Source organism: Stegostoma tigrinum, chromosome 2 (genome assembly GCF_030684315.1).
Source record: "Stegostoma tigrinum isolate sSteTig4 chromosome 2, sSteTig4.hap1, whole genome shotgun sequence".
NCBI lineage: Eukaryota > Metazoa > Chordata > Chondrichthyes > Orectolobiformes > Stegostomatidae > Stegostoma > Stegostoma tigrinum.
The window spans coordinates 102183048-102198231 of record NC_081355.1 but is presented as its reverse complement, the minus strand read 5'-3'; the positions used below and the strand labels follow the sequence as shown (position 1 = coordinate 102198231).

Below are 15184 nucleotides of genomic sequence, written 5' to 3'. Positions count from 1 at the left end.
GAAGAAGGTCAATGATCTCCACTCTGCCTGGGTAAATGCCACCATCTTCTCTCTGATACTTCACACCCACTTTATTTCTGCTATTGTATACACCTCTCACCAATGCTCATGCTCCACCAGTCTCACTATTATCTGTAACGTCTTCCCTCACTCACTGTCACTGACCCCAACCCACGACACTATTCACCCTGTATGCCCTTTGAGCGGCCTACTCACTCACTCAGGGCACCTCCCTCCCTGCACCATTAGTAATAGCTTTGCCATCCACTTTAATCTCCCATCATATCTACCTGTCTCTAATTCCAGGAGGAAAACGCTTCACCATAGAGCAGAAAGAGTCATGATGGCTGGTGTACTGCCCACCATTTGGCTCCTCATCCCTTATGAGGAGAATATCCTGAGTCTGAACAGCCCAAAAAAAACATGGACTGCATCAGAGGCTGCCCTTGACTTACTCTGCTAGGACCCCCTGAGCAAAAGCTGCAGTAATATGCAGTAATATCCAGGGATAGAATACAAGAAGGGAATGCAAGGCAGGAGTGCTGTCAGCATCCAGGTCAGCTCAGGGTGTTGTCAAAGCAAATGAAGAGCCCAGAGATGAAATCTGGTCCAATATCCATGAGCTATTATGTGTCCCTGAGTACATAGTGTCCTTGCTGTAGCATGATAATGAGAGTTGCTGGTGTAGCCCAAACTGCAGCACTGTAGTGTAGTGGCATCCTGTATGTGGATCGGAGATGTGACTTGAGGATTCTTAGAGTCTGCCACATGTTGGATGCCAATGTCCACATACTTAGGTGAATATGTTTGGTACTCATGGAGAGTGCCCTGAGATTTTATTTTCCAGTTTCCAACATGGAGGTCATTCAGAGCAAATGGCTTATTGTGTATTTAGAGGCTGAGTATGACTAAAGCGAGTTCAGCTGTTAACAGTGTTTAATAAGAATGATCACCATAAATTAAAAACTTGAATGTTGCTTATTGAGAATCCCACCTCACTGCTTGTGAATAGGTAAAAGATTATGCGAGTTGCTTGAGATGGCTCTCACTGTACTTGTTCCCCAACTCTGCCTCACAGCTTATCATTACCATTGCTCAGATCCCTAAAAGTTTCCACCCTATATGTCTCAACCATTAGCATCGAGTTAGCAAAATATTACACTTTATGAACAGAGCTTCACCCTGGTATTCAAGTCGTGAATGGCTGTGCCTGGGCATACAGGCCTACATCACCAGTCTCCCTCCCTTCCTTCCTGACACATAGCGACATGCAGGGAGTTACAGGTTCCTCTCAGGATGAAGTTAACTTTTAAAATCGCCAGTGCCTGATTGCAAAGCCATGGCACCATTGTTTGTTTATGCTTTTGAAAAGCAGAACAGTGATTCATCCAAGAAAGACAAATACAGAGACTCCCCGCAATTCTATACTGCACTAGGTTTCTAAATGTTTAGCAGCCTTGATACAATCTGATTGGATTCTGATGTATCTGGAGTAGAAAGTTCAGTCAGGGTATTGGGCACTTCTCCGGGATAGGCAATATTCTTTCCACAGCAAAACCATCAGCTGCTAACATCCTGCTAGGATGCTCACCATTGGGCAATATCTTTCTGGATATTGTGCAGATTACAATTATCAACCAGTTATTCTTCACTTTGGGCTTCTCCACCAATATTACTGCCATTTTAAAATCCAGAAATAATTCAACACGTCAGTTTTACTTTACTTGACCAATGTCTAATGAAAGAAGGAAGCTATTCAAACAGTTTAACTGGGACTGTAATATTAATATTTTACATATGAGTGTTGAATACAGCAATTAGAACTACCAGCTCTTTATCCCTTTAGCCATTTGCTTCCATTTCATACTGAAAACTGGATTTAATTTTAAAATGATGGTGTTCTGACAACTTAAACCCAGCAGAGGGCAACTTCAGATCCCATCTCTGCTAAATGTTCCATTACTAAGGTGTGTCGTATTTTGCTGGTCTGCAGCATTTTGATTAGGTATGCAGTGTCTGTGCGTGCGACGCACTATCTCTTGACCAGATAATTTTTTTCTGATAAGAACCTCAGCTACAATGAGGAATTGGATATGATCTGCACACTAAGAAGCAGAGAAATGACAAGCCAAAATGATGTTGCAGACGATACTCTCAGTACAGGTAGGATGCACATGGCCAGGATAGAGCACTATTTAACAACTAGCAGAGTTTTAGCCATTATTGACTTATGTCAGTGTTTAGCATACTAATATTCAATTGCACACTCTGTTATTAACTGCTTGATTGTATCTAAGGCGAGAGAACTGTTAATCTCCCTCTCCTTCAAATCAGCTGGTATCATGTCTCGGCTCATAGTAACTATAGATTCCTGTGTTCTTGCAAATTACAGCATAATGCCATCCTTTCTTTTCTTCCCCAAAGTTCCTGAATATGGTGTCACCTCCTAGATCTATGTCCGTCTTTGCTGAAACTCCACACTTGAAACTGTCCAGTTTTTCTGTCCTTGCCACAGTACAGAAATAGTCCTTACCGAAGACACAAGTAGAGTCCTACATGACAGTGACAAAAATAAATGATCCTTCTCCAGCTGTCTGAGCCTTTGAGATGGTTGACCTCAGCACCCTTCTGCACTGTCTCTCATCCACCTGGGTGGGACAAGGCTTAACTGGTTTATTTCTTATCTATGTAATTATAGTCAGACAACATGTTGCAATGACTTTCCCTGCTCCTGCACATTTGGTCCTGGATCAGGATCTATTCTTCAGCACCTCCATCCCCCTGATTTCTCATCTTCCAGCTGCTTCCTTTCAGTACCATTACCTGAAAACAAGGTGTTACTTTCTACATGCATGCAGGATATGCATACTGGATATGCATAAGTTTCTTCAATGAACTATTGGGATGACCAAAGTTATGGCCACTAGAAGAAACTCCATTCCCTATCCACTGATACCCTCTTTGTGGCAGATGCATGAGGGTAGACTAGACTAACTGCAGCCTTGGCAACATATCTGATACCAAAATGAACTTCTGACCACATGGGGAGAGGAAGTAAAAGACCTTGGAGTGTATGCCCTTGAAGGCAGCAGAACAAGTAGATAAGGAACGTATATGAAATGTTTTCCTTAATCAGATGAGGTATTGAATACAAAAGCAAGGAGAAAGTTAGGAATTGTACAAAAGGTCGGTGGGGCCACAGCTAGAATTTTCTGCACAATTACGGTCTCTATGTTACAGGAAGGACATAATTTCTCTGGCGACAGTACAGTGGAGATTCACAAATACATTGCCAGGGACTGAAAATTACACAATGAGGAAAGATAGGATAGGCTCAGGTTTCTTTTTCTTAGAATATATGGGGCTGAAAGATGACTTAGTTGAGGGGTAGAATGTAATGAGGAAACTGGATTGAGTGGACATGCAAGACTAGTTTCTCCTAGTAGAGAGGTCAATTTTCAAGGGACACAGATTTCAAGTGATTGACAGAAGCATTACAGGAGACAGGGAGTTGTTGAGTGTCTGGAATTCATTGTCTGGATTAATGGGGCACACACTCTGGAATTCCCTCCTTTCCCTCCTTCTGTCAAAGACAGAAGTAGGAAGTTGTGTGTGGACCCTGTAGAGATCAGAAAGGTCCTAAACGAATATTTCTCATCTGTTTTCACTGAGGAAAAGGAGAATATTGTAGAGGAGAAGACTGAGTTACGGGCTGACAGAGTTGAAAGGATTGAGGTTAGTAAGGAGGTGGTGTTATCAATTCTAGAAGGTGTGAAGGTAGATAAATCCCCTGGGCCAGATGGGATTTTTCTGAGAATTCTCTGGGAATCTAGGGAGGAGGTGGCAGAGCCTTTGGCCTTTATCTTTGAGTCCTCATTGTCTACAGGTTTAGTACCAGAGGACTGGAGGATTGCAAATGTTGTGCCCTTGTTCAAGAAGGGCAGTAGAGATGACCCAGGTAATTATAGACCTGGGAGCCTTATGTCTGTTGCCGGAAATGTTTTGGAAAGGATTATAAGAAATAAGATTTATAAATCTAGTAAACAACAATTTGATTGGAGATAGCCAGCATGGATTCGTCAAGGGCAAATCGTGTCTCACAAACCTCACTGAGTTTTTTGAGAAGGTGACCAAGCATGTGGATGAAGCTAGGGCAGTTGACATGGGGTACATGGACTTCGGTAAAGCCTTTGATAAGGTTCCACATGGTAGGCTATTGGAGAAAATATAGAGGCACGGGATTATGGGGGGATTTAGCAGTTTGGATTAGAAACTGGCTTTCTGTAAGAAGGCAACGAGCGGTGGTTGATGGAAAATATTCAGCCTGGAGTCGGTTACTAGTGGTGTGCCTCAAGGATATGTTTTGGGACCACTGCTGTTTGTCATTTTTATTAGTGACTTGGACGCAGGCATAGGTGAATGGGTTAGTAAGTTTGCAGATGACACTAAAGTCGGTGGAGTGGTGGACAGTGTGGAAGAATGGTGCAGGTTGCAGGGAGATTTGCATAAACTGCAAAATTGAGCTGAAAGGTGGCAAATGGAGTTCAACGCGGATAGATGTGAGGTGGTTCACTTTGGGAAGAATAATAGGAAGGCAGAATACTGGATCAATGGAAAGATTCTTGGTAGTGTGGATGTGCAGAGGGATCTTGGTGTCCATGTACATAGATCCCTGAAAGTTGCCACCCAGGTTGATAGTGCTGTTAAGAAGGCTTACGGTGTGTTAGGTTTTTTTGGTAGAGGGATTAAGTTCTGGAGCCGTGATGTCATGCTGCAACTGTACCAAATGCTAGTGCGGCCTCGTTTGGAATATTGTGTGCAGTTCTGGTCGCCCCATTACATGAAGGATGTGGAAGCATTGGAAAAGGTGCAGAGGAGATTTACCAGGATATTGCCTGGTCTGGAGCTAAGGCTTTATGAAATAAGGCTGAGGGACTTGTGTCTGTTCTTATTGGAGAGAAGAAGGCTAAGAAGGGATTTAATAGAGACATACAAGATGATCAGAGGATTAGATAGGGTGGACAGTGAGAGTCTTTTTCCCAGGATGATGACTTCAGCTTGTACGAGGGGCATAGCTACAAATTGCAGGCTGATAGATTTAAGACAGATGTCAGAGGCAGGTTCTTTACTCAGAGAGTGGTAAGGGCGTGGAACGCCCTGCCTGCCAATGTAGTTAACTCAGCTACATTAGGGGCTTTTAAAGAGCCCTTGGATAAGCAAATGGGTAATGATGGGATAGTGTAGGGGGATGGGCTTAGATTAGTTCACAGGTTGGCGCAACATCGAGGATCGAAGGGCCTGTTCTGTGCTGTATTGTTCTACATTCTACGTTCTAAAACCACACAGCTGTTGGCACATAGCTGGCATAGCTGACACTTCCTCACACAGTTGCTTTTCTTGCAATCTAATCCTTGTTTAACTGCCCGGCCACGTAGTTTACAGGTGCTTAGACACTTTCTGCCTAACTTTCTCTCAGTCACATACTGTTACTCACTGGAGACCCACTGCTTGTTATTGTCCAGTCGGGGATCAGTACATGGCAGCAAGTGATTGGACAGCTCTAAATAGCAACTTTCATTTGACAGTTGGAAAATGTGAACACAAACAAATAGAGACTGCCCAGATCATAGAAACTGCATTCTGGCATCATAACCCCCAATGACTGTTTTATCTTCAATGATGATCTGCTGCACACAGCTCTCATCTATTGGAACTGGGCATCAATCAAGTTCTGAATGGCTTAATGCCCAATGTAGCTGAGCGCTGTCATACGCATAGGGAGCTTTTTCCTCCCAATGTCCTCACTCTTCTTTTCAAAACTGTTCCGGTTCTCCCAGTTCCTCCACATGCAGCCCCCAACGTTGTCTGCTTCAATTGAGCAGAGCACTGCTTGCCAAGATGGTACTGCACACTCTGTACAGATGTTAGTGGCGGGCCCGCCCAGAGCAGTCCAGTCAGCTGGACTACATCTTCAGGAGCTCTATACGCTGCTGTGCCATTGCTGTGGTCATAGCATGGGCACAGGCATTGTGAATGTGTTGTGTCATTTGAGAGGCCACCTCATTACATCACAATACAGTGGGTGCTGCTGTGCTCCAATCCTCTTCCCATTCTAGATCCATAGCACCCTTGGAAGTTTCATAATTGAGGGGCCACTTTTGTCCATCATTTGCCTGTTAAGTAATTTTGCTGCTAAGTTCTGCATCATTCTAATGTCACTGTGAGACTTGCAAGCACCAATGGTTTGTTGAAATGTGCTTGTCCTGGTATTTGAAACCAAAGCATGTTCACTCTGCTTTCATTTCAAATGAGCAAAGAAATGGTTACAAGTAAAATGTAGTGGAATGTACTGTTTCATTTGTGTGCCCCGTCAGTTCCCAGTGTTCAGCAGATATAGATCCCATGCTTTCACCCATCAACGCGATGCTAACTTCACTCACCCTGAGCATTGTCCCAGCCATCTTCCAGTTCCATTTCACATCTAGGGAACAGCAAGTGATATCAAGGAATGCAGTTCATGCTGGGTGTTGTCACCTCTGGGGTTTGCCCAGGTCAGGCACAACCACCACGCCCCACCCACCACCATCATCCTGAGCCTCAATGTCCCATTTAATTCACACTACACCAACAGACCATTTTTACCCATCTACCCCATATAGGGATACCTTACAGAGTGAACTTTAGCTTCAATTGTCCTTGCAGACCACTGAGCCCTGACATTACACATTAATCTCACCCACCCTGATCCTCTGTGTTCTCCTGGTGACTACTGACAGTAATATCCCACAGCCTGACATGTTTTTCGGTGCTGTACTGCCTACCATCTTATAACTTGAATTTTCCCCAGTGGCAAGCTGAAGTCACCAGGTACCAATACTCATGCGGTTGAGCAATCTTCATGCCCAGTTTCCTCAGCACATTTGATAAGAAAGGAAGTTGCATCTTAAATTAGCCAGGTGTGCAGTTGATAATGCATTTAACAAGCAACAATCCCTCTTTATTAGCAACTTGCTATTGCCCACCAAGAAGCTCACCTTGACACATGGCTGATGCAATGAGTTGATCTTGTCATTGAGATTGGCCTCACAAGATTTCTCACGCAATTCTGCCACAAATCTCACCATTGCCCACGTTGTTTGGGCCCCTATACAATTCCATTCATTAATTTGGTATCCACTTGATCAAAACTCTTCAGAATTTTAAAGACCTGTAATAGGTCAAACCTCTACCTTCTTTTGTTGAACAGAGAAGAAACCCAGCCTGTCAACCATTTCCTGACATGTAACACACATATTTCTGGTACCCTCCGCAGTGCCTTTATGCCATTTTCATAATACAGTGGGCAGAACTGTATGAAGTCCTCAAAATATGGTGATGTTGCTTAAGAAGCATTTTTTGCCACTTGTCTCAAACTCTTGCAGAAATCTCTAACCTGCGAGTGGGATTATACAATGTGTATGAGTTACCATAAGGAACTAGTTACAGTTCTTCTAATGGCCATGGTATGTGGAAAGAATCTACAAATCCTTAACATAACATGTGCCACTGAGCCCAGATGAGATCATCATCAACATAAACCTCCTTCAGTAAATACTCACGCGGAAATCTCCTAGAATCTAATAAATGTACAACCAGCTAAATTTGTGAAATAAAAATATTTGAGAAATTGCCAAAGATAATATGATACGTAGAAAGCCAAATCAGCAAGATCCCAAAGGGAGGTTTCTTTATACCCAAGTTATATGCAATCAAATGTTGCAAAGTCTCTGTTTTATTTCACCTCAAATATTGACCACATAAATTCAATCTTTTGAAAGGATTTTAAGAAGCTACAATTTGAACCGGTGAGGTAGACAGAAATTAGTACTCTGTGTATTCAATAGCGGTTATACAGTCTACATTATTCACCTCCCAATTCGTGGGACAATCAGCTACAAAATTTAAGACACCAGATACCATAAGATTGTCAACATGCTTTGTTGTTCTTGGACAATGGAATTCAGTTGTGATGTACTTCGGTGCCCTTCTGAATGCAATGGTAATTATGTGGTAGAAATATTATTTGGGAATGGATATTGTGAGAACTATATTTATTCTTCCTCATTCAATAAATCTGTAACCCTAACATGCCTCTATTTAGAGGTATGTAAATTTATACATGCCCACAAACATTGTTTCTAATTTTACAGCGATAGTTTTCCCTTTCCCATATTCGGTGTAGTATAAAGTAAGGGCCTGTTCCACACTGCATGTTTGCTATGTTGCATTTTGTGCTCCCAACTCTTAAGGATAAGGTTCAGCCAATGGGCCTTTCTCCAGGACAGATAAATTGCTTTTGAATTAGCAACTGCAAGTTGAAAAAGGTTTATGTGGAATTTTCAATAGTGTATGGTTGTAACTTCATTTAATACTGTATTACTATAATTATGTTTATTACTTATTTACTACCTATATGAATTTCCATGTTTTTTAAGTGTTCAATCATTTCCTTTGGAATGTAAGAAGATGAGGCATTCCAACCTGAGAACTCTCAGCAGGGACAAACAGTTTTGTTGCTTCCCACCCTAAACTTGACAGGGCCTTAGTTCATACAATTTCTTCTGGCTCTATTCACCACTGCTTTATGCCATCAAGTTCTTCCTCATGCCTTATCGTTGATTGCAGATGCTAGTTTCTGAGTTGAAGCTTTGCCTAAGTATTAACACTAGTGTTCCTGTCTACTGTCTGGTCTGAACTTCTCTGTGGATCCCCAGATCTTACATTATCTTCTGTTAGGAGAGCAGAACATACATACATGAGCCAATTCCTTATTGAATTTGACTGTGCAGTAATGATCTGAAAAACTGTGATAATTGGCATGGAAACATTCAGCTTACCAAGTCTGCCATTGTAGAAAAAGCAGCACAAATCTTTTACCTTTAAACTGGTATGTGTCTCCATTCAATTCCTGAAGAGAAACAGTTTTGACTGCTGCTATGTTGATACAGGTCATAATAAATCATTCAGAGACTTCAATATGTTGTTTCTCCTTCAGTGCCATGGGGCCGTCAGTACTCAGTGAGCTTTCTTTCCTTAAAACAATTTAATGAAAGGATCAGTTTAATTAAAATATGCTACTGCTGAATTAGCTTAACGGGTATTAATTTGGCATTTATTGAATCAACCTGGTAAGATCCATTATTTTAAAACAGTATTTTGACTAGGACATTATTACACAATAATATCTCAGTTATGAACTAAGCATAGCTTTGATCAGTAAGACCTGAAATGTCTGAAACTGATGCATTCAATTATTTGCGTATAGACCTCACAAGAGGTCACAGAATTTGCAGTTCCTTTTCTGCATTGCCTCTTGACACTTTTCCTATATATTCTGATCACCTCACTTCACTGCCCATTCTGAAAAAAATATTGACTTGAAAGCATGTTTATGTCCAGCTTTACAGTGTAAATATGAAGCTTTGAACAGATAGACAATGATTAATTTCTGTAGAGAAAACTTTTATCACTTTTCTTTTGGTGAATAAATCTGCCAGAATAAGCATTGGCCTAATGCAGGAGTGATGCCTGAAATAGGAATAGGTAAATTTTATTTTTCAAGTGGAATACAGAAAAACTATTTTGCTGCTTTGATTCAAATAGCCAACTAATTTTATTTAAAACTTGCACAGAGTTGGAAAATTCCTAATCTGCAATTGTGCAGAAAAATCCTAAATCATATATTTTATTGGAGTTTGTGAAATCCTGTACTAGGTTCTTTTGTGGTGGAAATCCGTATACAAAGCTAATTGAGAGTTAGTAAGAGCCTGTTTTTTTTCCTTATTTATAAAGAGCAAATGGTTATTTTAAGGCCATTCAAATTAACAGGTTGAATTAAAAATATTTGTAAATCTTTAACAGAAGCTTTATTGATTCAGACTCAGATAAATTGGTTAGATTGATGTGTTTATAGCATATATTACCTTTGTAATTGCATACCTAGTTCTCGCACCCTTATCTACTTGTCAAAGAGGAGAGCACGTCAGGAGAAAGTTCATGATTTTTATTTGCAAAGCTGTACCAGGTAATTTCCAGTCTGCGTGTTGGGATTCCAACAAGATTCAATTGGACAATGATTAATTCTCCAGTGCTTTATCTCCAAAAGGACATCACCACAGTAATGGAGAGAGGGCAAAGGAGCAAACCAGCTTAAAGCTGATAACATCCACTGGAAATGTTTCTTCAATGAGCTTCTCGGTCCCAGTCGTTCCAATATGGAACTTTACATACCATTTGAAATGGTGCATTGACAAATTAACCTAATGTCTTAGTTAAAAGGCAGTATGTTTTTAAATCAACATTATTTTAACATAGAAAAGCTTTTTTGATGTTTTAAAATGAACATTTAAAATTTTGGGTTCAGGCCTGAATTATTTCTCACAACGAAGAAATTTTCTTGTCTTAAATATCATGATTTTTGCTCACTGGCATTTCGACAATATTTCACTCCTTTACTATCACCATTTGCAACCTATCAAGCTAGTGATATATGTATAATGCCTAGTAGTAGCTAGTAATCTGAAGACCCTGGCTAATATTCTGGGGACAGAAGTTCAGACCTCACCACAACAGTTGGTAAAATTTAAAATGAATTAAAAATCTGGGAAATTAGTAATGATGACCATGAAACTATCACTGACTAGCGTAAAACTCATCCTGACCCGGTCTGATCTACACATGACTCCAGATCCACAGCAATGTGCTCGACTCTTAATTGCCTCTGATATGGCCCGGCAGGCCACTCAGTTCAAGGGAAGTTAGAGATGGAAAACAAATGCTGGGCTTTCCAGCAAAGCTCACATCTCCTGAAAGAAATAAGAACTTAGATAAGAATACCATGCTTCTCGTCTTTCCAGTTTTATTTGTTTGGGTCATAAAATGCTTAGGTTTCCACAGTTGGGAACTAAAAAATATACCTTGTTAATTTCCAGACTGGGAAGCACGGATTGATAGTCATGGCAGAGTTTTTTATGTGGATCATGTAAACCGTACAACAACATGGCAGCGACCTACAGCAGCTGCTACACTTGATGGTTTGCGCCGGTCGAGCTCCATCCAACAAATGGAGCAACTAAACCGAAGGTACGTGATATTATGCTTTCAATTGGGAATTGTTGTCTACTCATCTAATTTGGAGATAGAACGATGCACTATTTTAAGAGTGATTTAAATGACTGAAAAGGCATTCATTATGGTCATATGGCTTCTTCTGAATATTAGTTGTTTCTATGATGGAATAAAAAAGTTATGTATTTAGCTGTTGCTTTCTTCACTGAAATAAGGGAACAGTGTAATCAGTACATTTTCTGAGTGCTCTAATGGTAAGCAGCTTGTTATTCACAACTCACTTGTATGCACCAGAATAATGAACTCTACACCCGCTGATTATCACTTAACACTTCAAACAAAAAGTTTGAACACTCATCATTGGAAGAGCAAAAATAAAGCCATATATGTTACATAAATTGTTATACAAATTATACATTCTTTGGTTTCCACAGACCAATGAAACCTGCATTGCACATAATCCTTACTTTGCAGTCAACTATCTCCTAATAACATCTGCCCACTTTCACTGGTGAGCTGGAAAAATAAAAGGAGCAGAATTGAATTCCAGATCTGCCAGCATCTGGCAGTCAAACAGGATGTAAATACTCAGAGGCAAAAGATGCATCGAGGCTACATATGAAGAGGAGACAGGCCACAACTAATCTGGATTCTGAGTGCTAATTAATCAGTGGTTTTCTGTTTAGGATTAATAGCTTCAACATCTCAATACATCTTATTTCGGAATTGACTTTATGAGGAAGCTGTAGGCTCGTGGCAATATGATACTCACATAGGGGTAAAGTTTCTGCTGGAATTCTCCTCACCTCTTCCCCTGGCTTTGGCTGACTCTCTGGGATTTCTGATGGAAGTTGCAACAAATGGCCAGGTAGACAACTGTGAAAGGTTTAACATATTCTCTGCATGCAGGTCTGCATCGTTGAAATAAAACAGCACCTTGATGTGATCAGAGAAACAGGAACAACTGTAAATTGTATGCATTAAACTTGAGTGCAATGTATTGACATGTTCCCTCCAAAGCATCTTCCAATTTTTGGAAAGCAGCAATAATGAAAATGTGAAGGGTCAAGGCCCGAAACGTCAGCTTTTGTGCTCCTGAGATGCTGCTTGGCCTGCTGTGTTCATCCAGCCTCACATTTCATTATCTTGGATTCTCCAGCATCTGCAGTTCCCATTATCACTCATAATGAAATTGTGTAACTGTATTACATATTTTTTCATGAGAGCAGTCAGAAAGTTTGTAAGAGAACAATGCTCAATTCTCAGTTCCTCACTGTGTCGTTGTTAGCTCCGAATATGCCACTAACTCCACGACGTTGCATTAAATTTATTCATTTTATTTGTTTATGTGGGCATCACTGTCAAGTGTAGATTTAAATACCAATCCTTTATTGCCCTTAAGAGGCTGATAGAATTGTTATGGTCCCTGTGATGTTAAAAAGGGAGATGCAGGATTTTGACAGTGATCAGTTCAGAATATGTGGATTTTATTAAGTGGGCCAGCAATTCTTACCCTGAGAGAACTTAAGGGTAGTGATTTGAAAGGAATTCATGGATTTACATATGCCTACTGATCAATTAAAATCTTCTAACTGATTAAAGATTTAACAGGATCCTAGGTTCGTTTAATACATCCTCATCAGTGGTGTGACCCTTTGATCTTTTACTTATAAATTCCGTGTCTGATACCACCTCACTAATACCTGAAGAAGGAGCGAGGCTCTAAAAGTTTGTGTTTTCAAATAAACCTGGTGGACTATAACCTGGTGTTGTGTGATTTCTAATAATGCTATTAGGAAATGAATTCCAGGATTTTGACCTAGCGGCACTGAATGAACAGTGATACATTACCAAGACAGGATGGTAGTGGCTTGGAGGGGAACTTGCAGGTGGTAGTTTTCCTAGGTATCTGCTGTCCTTGTCCTTCTTGAAGATTTGGAAGATGCTGTCTAAGGAGCTTTGTTCAATTTATACAGTGCACCTTATAGATGGTACACAATGCTGCAGCTGAGCATTGGTGGTGGAGGGATTGAATGTTTCTGGATGTGGTTCCATTCAATGGGCTGCTTTGTCATGGAGAGTATTAAGTTTCATGAATGTTTTTGGAGCTGCACTCATCCAAGCAAGTGGGGAGTACTCCATCACAGTCTGACTTGTGTTTTGTAGGTGATGGACAGGCTACAGGGTGTCAGGAGATGAGTTACTCACTGTGGTATTCCTAGCCTCTGACTTGCTCTTGTGTGTCATGAATGTTATTTGCCTCTTATCAGCTGGGTCCAAAGTGATGGAGATCTTGCTTCAGAAGGCTGTGAATGTCAGCAACAAGCTTCAATGAAATCCAGAGCCTCCTGAGACATTGGTGCTCCAAAGCGCTGAGAAAGTTATTCCACTGCTTGTCAATCCTGTATTGATTGTATTACCTACTTCAAGCTGGGTGGAGTCACATTAATAGCAGCTGGATGTCAGTGAGAAAAGCATTGGGCTAGTTGAGCCTCCAGGTAAAAAAGACATGTCTGAGAGATTCAATAATGGTTGGCATAAGGTGAAAGATCAAGTATCAGGTGATGCTTCAGAGGTGGAAGTAGGTGGGCTTAGTGATAGACGGATTATATGGTTGGAAGCTCATCTTGGGGTCAGACAGGATACCAACATTTAAAATGGCCTGGTTCTACCTCAGTGACCAAAAAGAGGGATAGAGCTGGTTACTGGAAGCTGGAAGAGGAAAGGACTAATAGTTTTATGCATACTAAAGTCTCAGGGCTCTCGAGAGTCCAATACAACTTTTCTTATGTGCAATCTCCAAACGAGGAAGGCAGAGTACAGATGCGATCTGAAAAATAAAGAATGTTCCCTGGCTGCTGGCACCATGAATCCTCAATACATTTGACACTTCTGTTTGGGAATAGAGCTTCTTTGATTGAATTGAGGTTGCAATTTCCCTGACTATCCTGGTCCCATCTGTTGATTAAAGGAGTAGAACTGAATTTAAAATAATTACACCAACCCATGTGAGCTCTGAAATAGAATCACTGTAACCTTAGTATCTCTCTCTGACAAGGTTCTAAATAAGGTAGCATGCTGTCTATGTCGGCAGTTCAGTTTGAAAGCAAAACATGAAAGGAATTTCTGGAAGTTGTGAAAATGCTATATTATTGTTGTGCCCTGTATGAAAGAAGACATACTTTCCTCGCACTTTGATTGCTGAGATGAGCGTGCTGTCCTGTGTTGAGAGGCAGAGTGAATTGGGCCTGTATTCTCTGGAGTTTCGAAAGCTGAGAAATGATCACATTAAAACAACAGGATTCTGAAAGAACTTGACAGGGTAGACACTGAGAGATTGTTCCCATTGGCTGGGCAATCTAAATCACGGGAGCACAGTCTCAGGATAAGGGGTTGACCATTTAAGACTGAAACAAGGAGATATTTCTTTGCTCATATGGATTGAAACTTTGGAGTTCTTTACCCTAGGGGGCTATGAATTCGCCATTATTGAATATATTTAAGTTGTGATAAGTGTCTCAGAGAATCAGGACATATGGGGAGCAGGCAGGAAACTGGAGCTGAAGCTGAAAGTGAGGTAAGGTTGTATTGATGATGGAGCAGGCTCTCTGAATGATATGGTCTACTCCTCCTGCCATCTCTTGTGTGCTTGTGGATCATGTTTTTAAATGAACTGGCTGGGAGGCCTTACTATATGTGCAAATGCAGATTATAGGGTGGGTCTTGCAGCAAACAACAGGATACCGCCAACTTCATTTCTCCCAGCACACGTGCACACTTACCACAAGCCACAGATTTATTTGAAGGACAAAGTTAACACAACTATATTTAGTCACATGTAAGGGAAATTTAACATTCTTGTCACTCAAAAGTGAAAGATTTTTGTATGAAGGACAACATTATTCCTTTCACCGCAACTCTCTTGAAGGTTCGCTCAGTTGGCCAGATGGCTGGTTTGTGATTCAGACTGACATCAGTAGCATGGGTTCAATTCCCAGACCAGTTGAGGTTATTATGCAGGAGTCATCTTCTCAACTTCTCTCCTCTCGCAAGGTATGGTGACCCTCAGATTAAACCA

General features: G+C 40.9%; 1 protein-coding gene across 7 annotated transcripts in view; it reads left to right on the top strand.

Annotated features, from left to right (window-relative positions):
- The window catches only part of LOC125465351 (E3 ubiquitin-protein ligase HECW1-like), a 430630-nt gene that overhangs the window by 250254 nt on the left and 165192 nt on the right, over window positions 1-15184 (top strand). For all 7 annotated transcript variants that reach the window (XM_059638143.1, XM_059638132.1, XM_059638131.1 and 4 more), the window contains one exon: window positions 10971-11121. In XM_059638143.1, the coding sequence (XP_059494126.1) occupies window positions 10971-11121 (151 nt within the window). The remainder of the gene's footprint in view (window positions 1-10970; window positions 11122-15184) is intronic.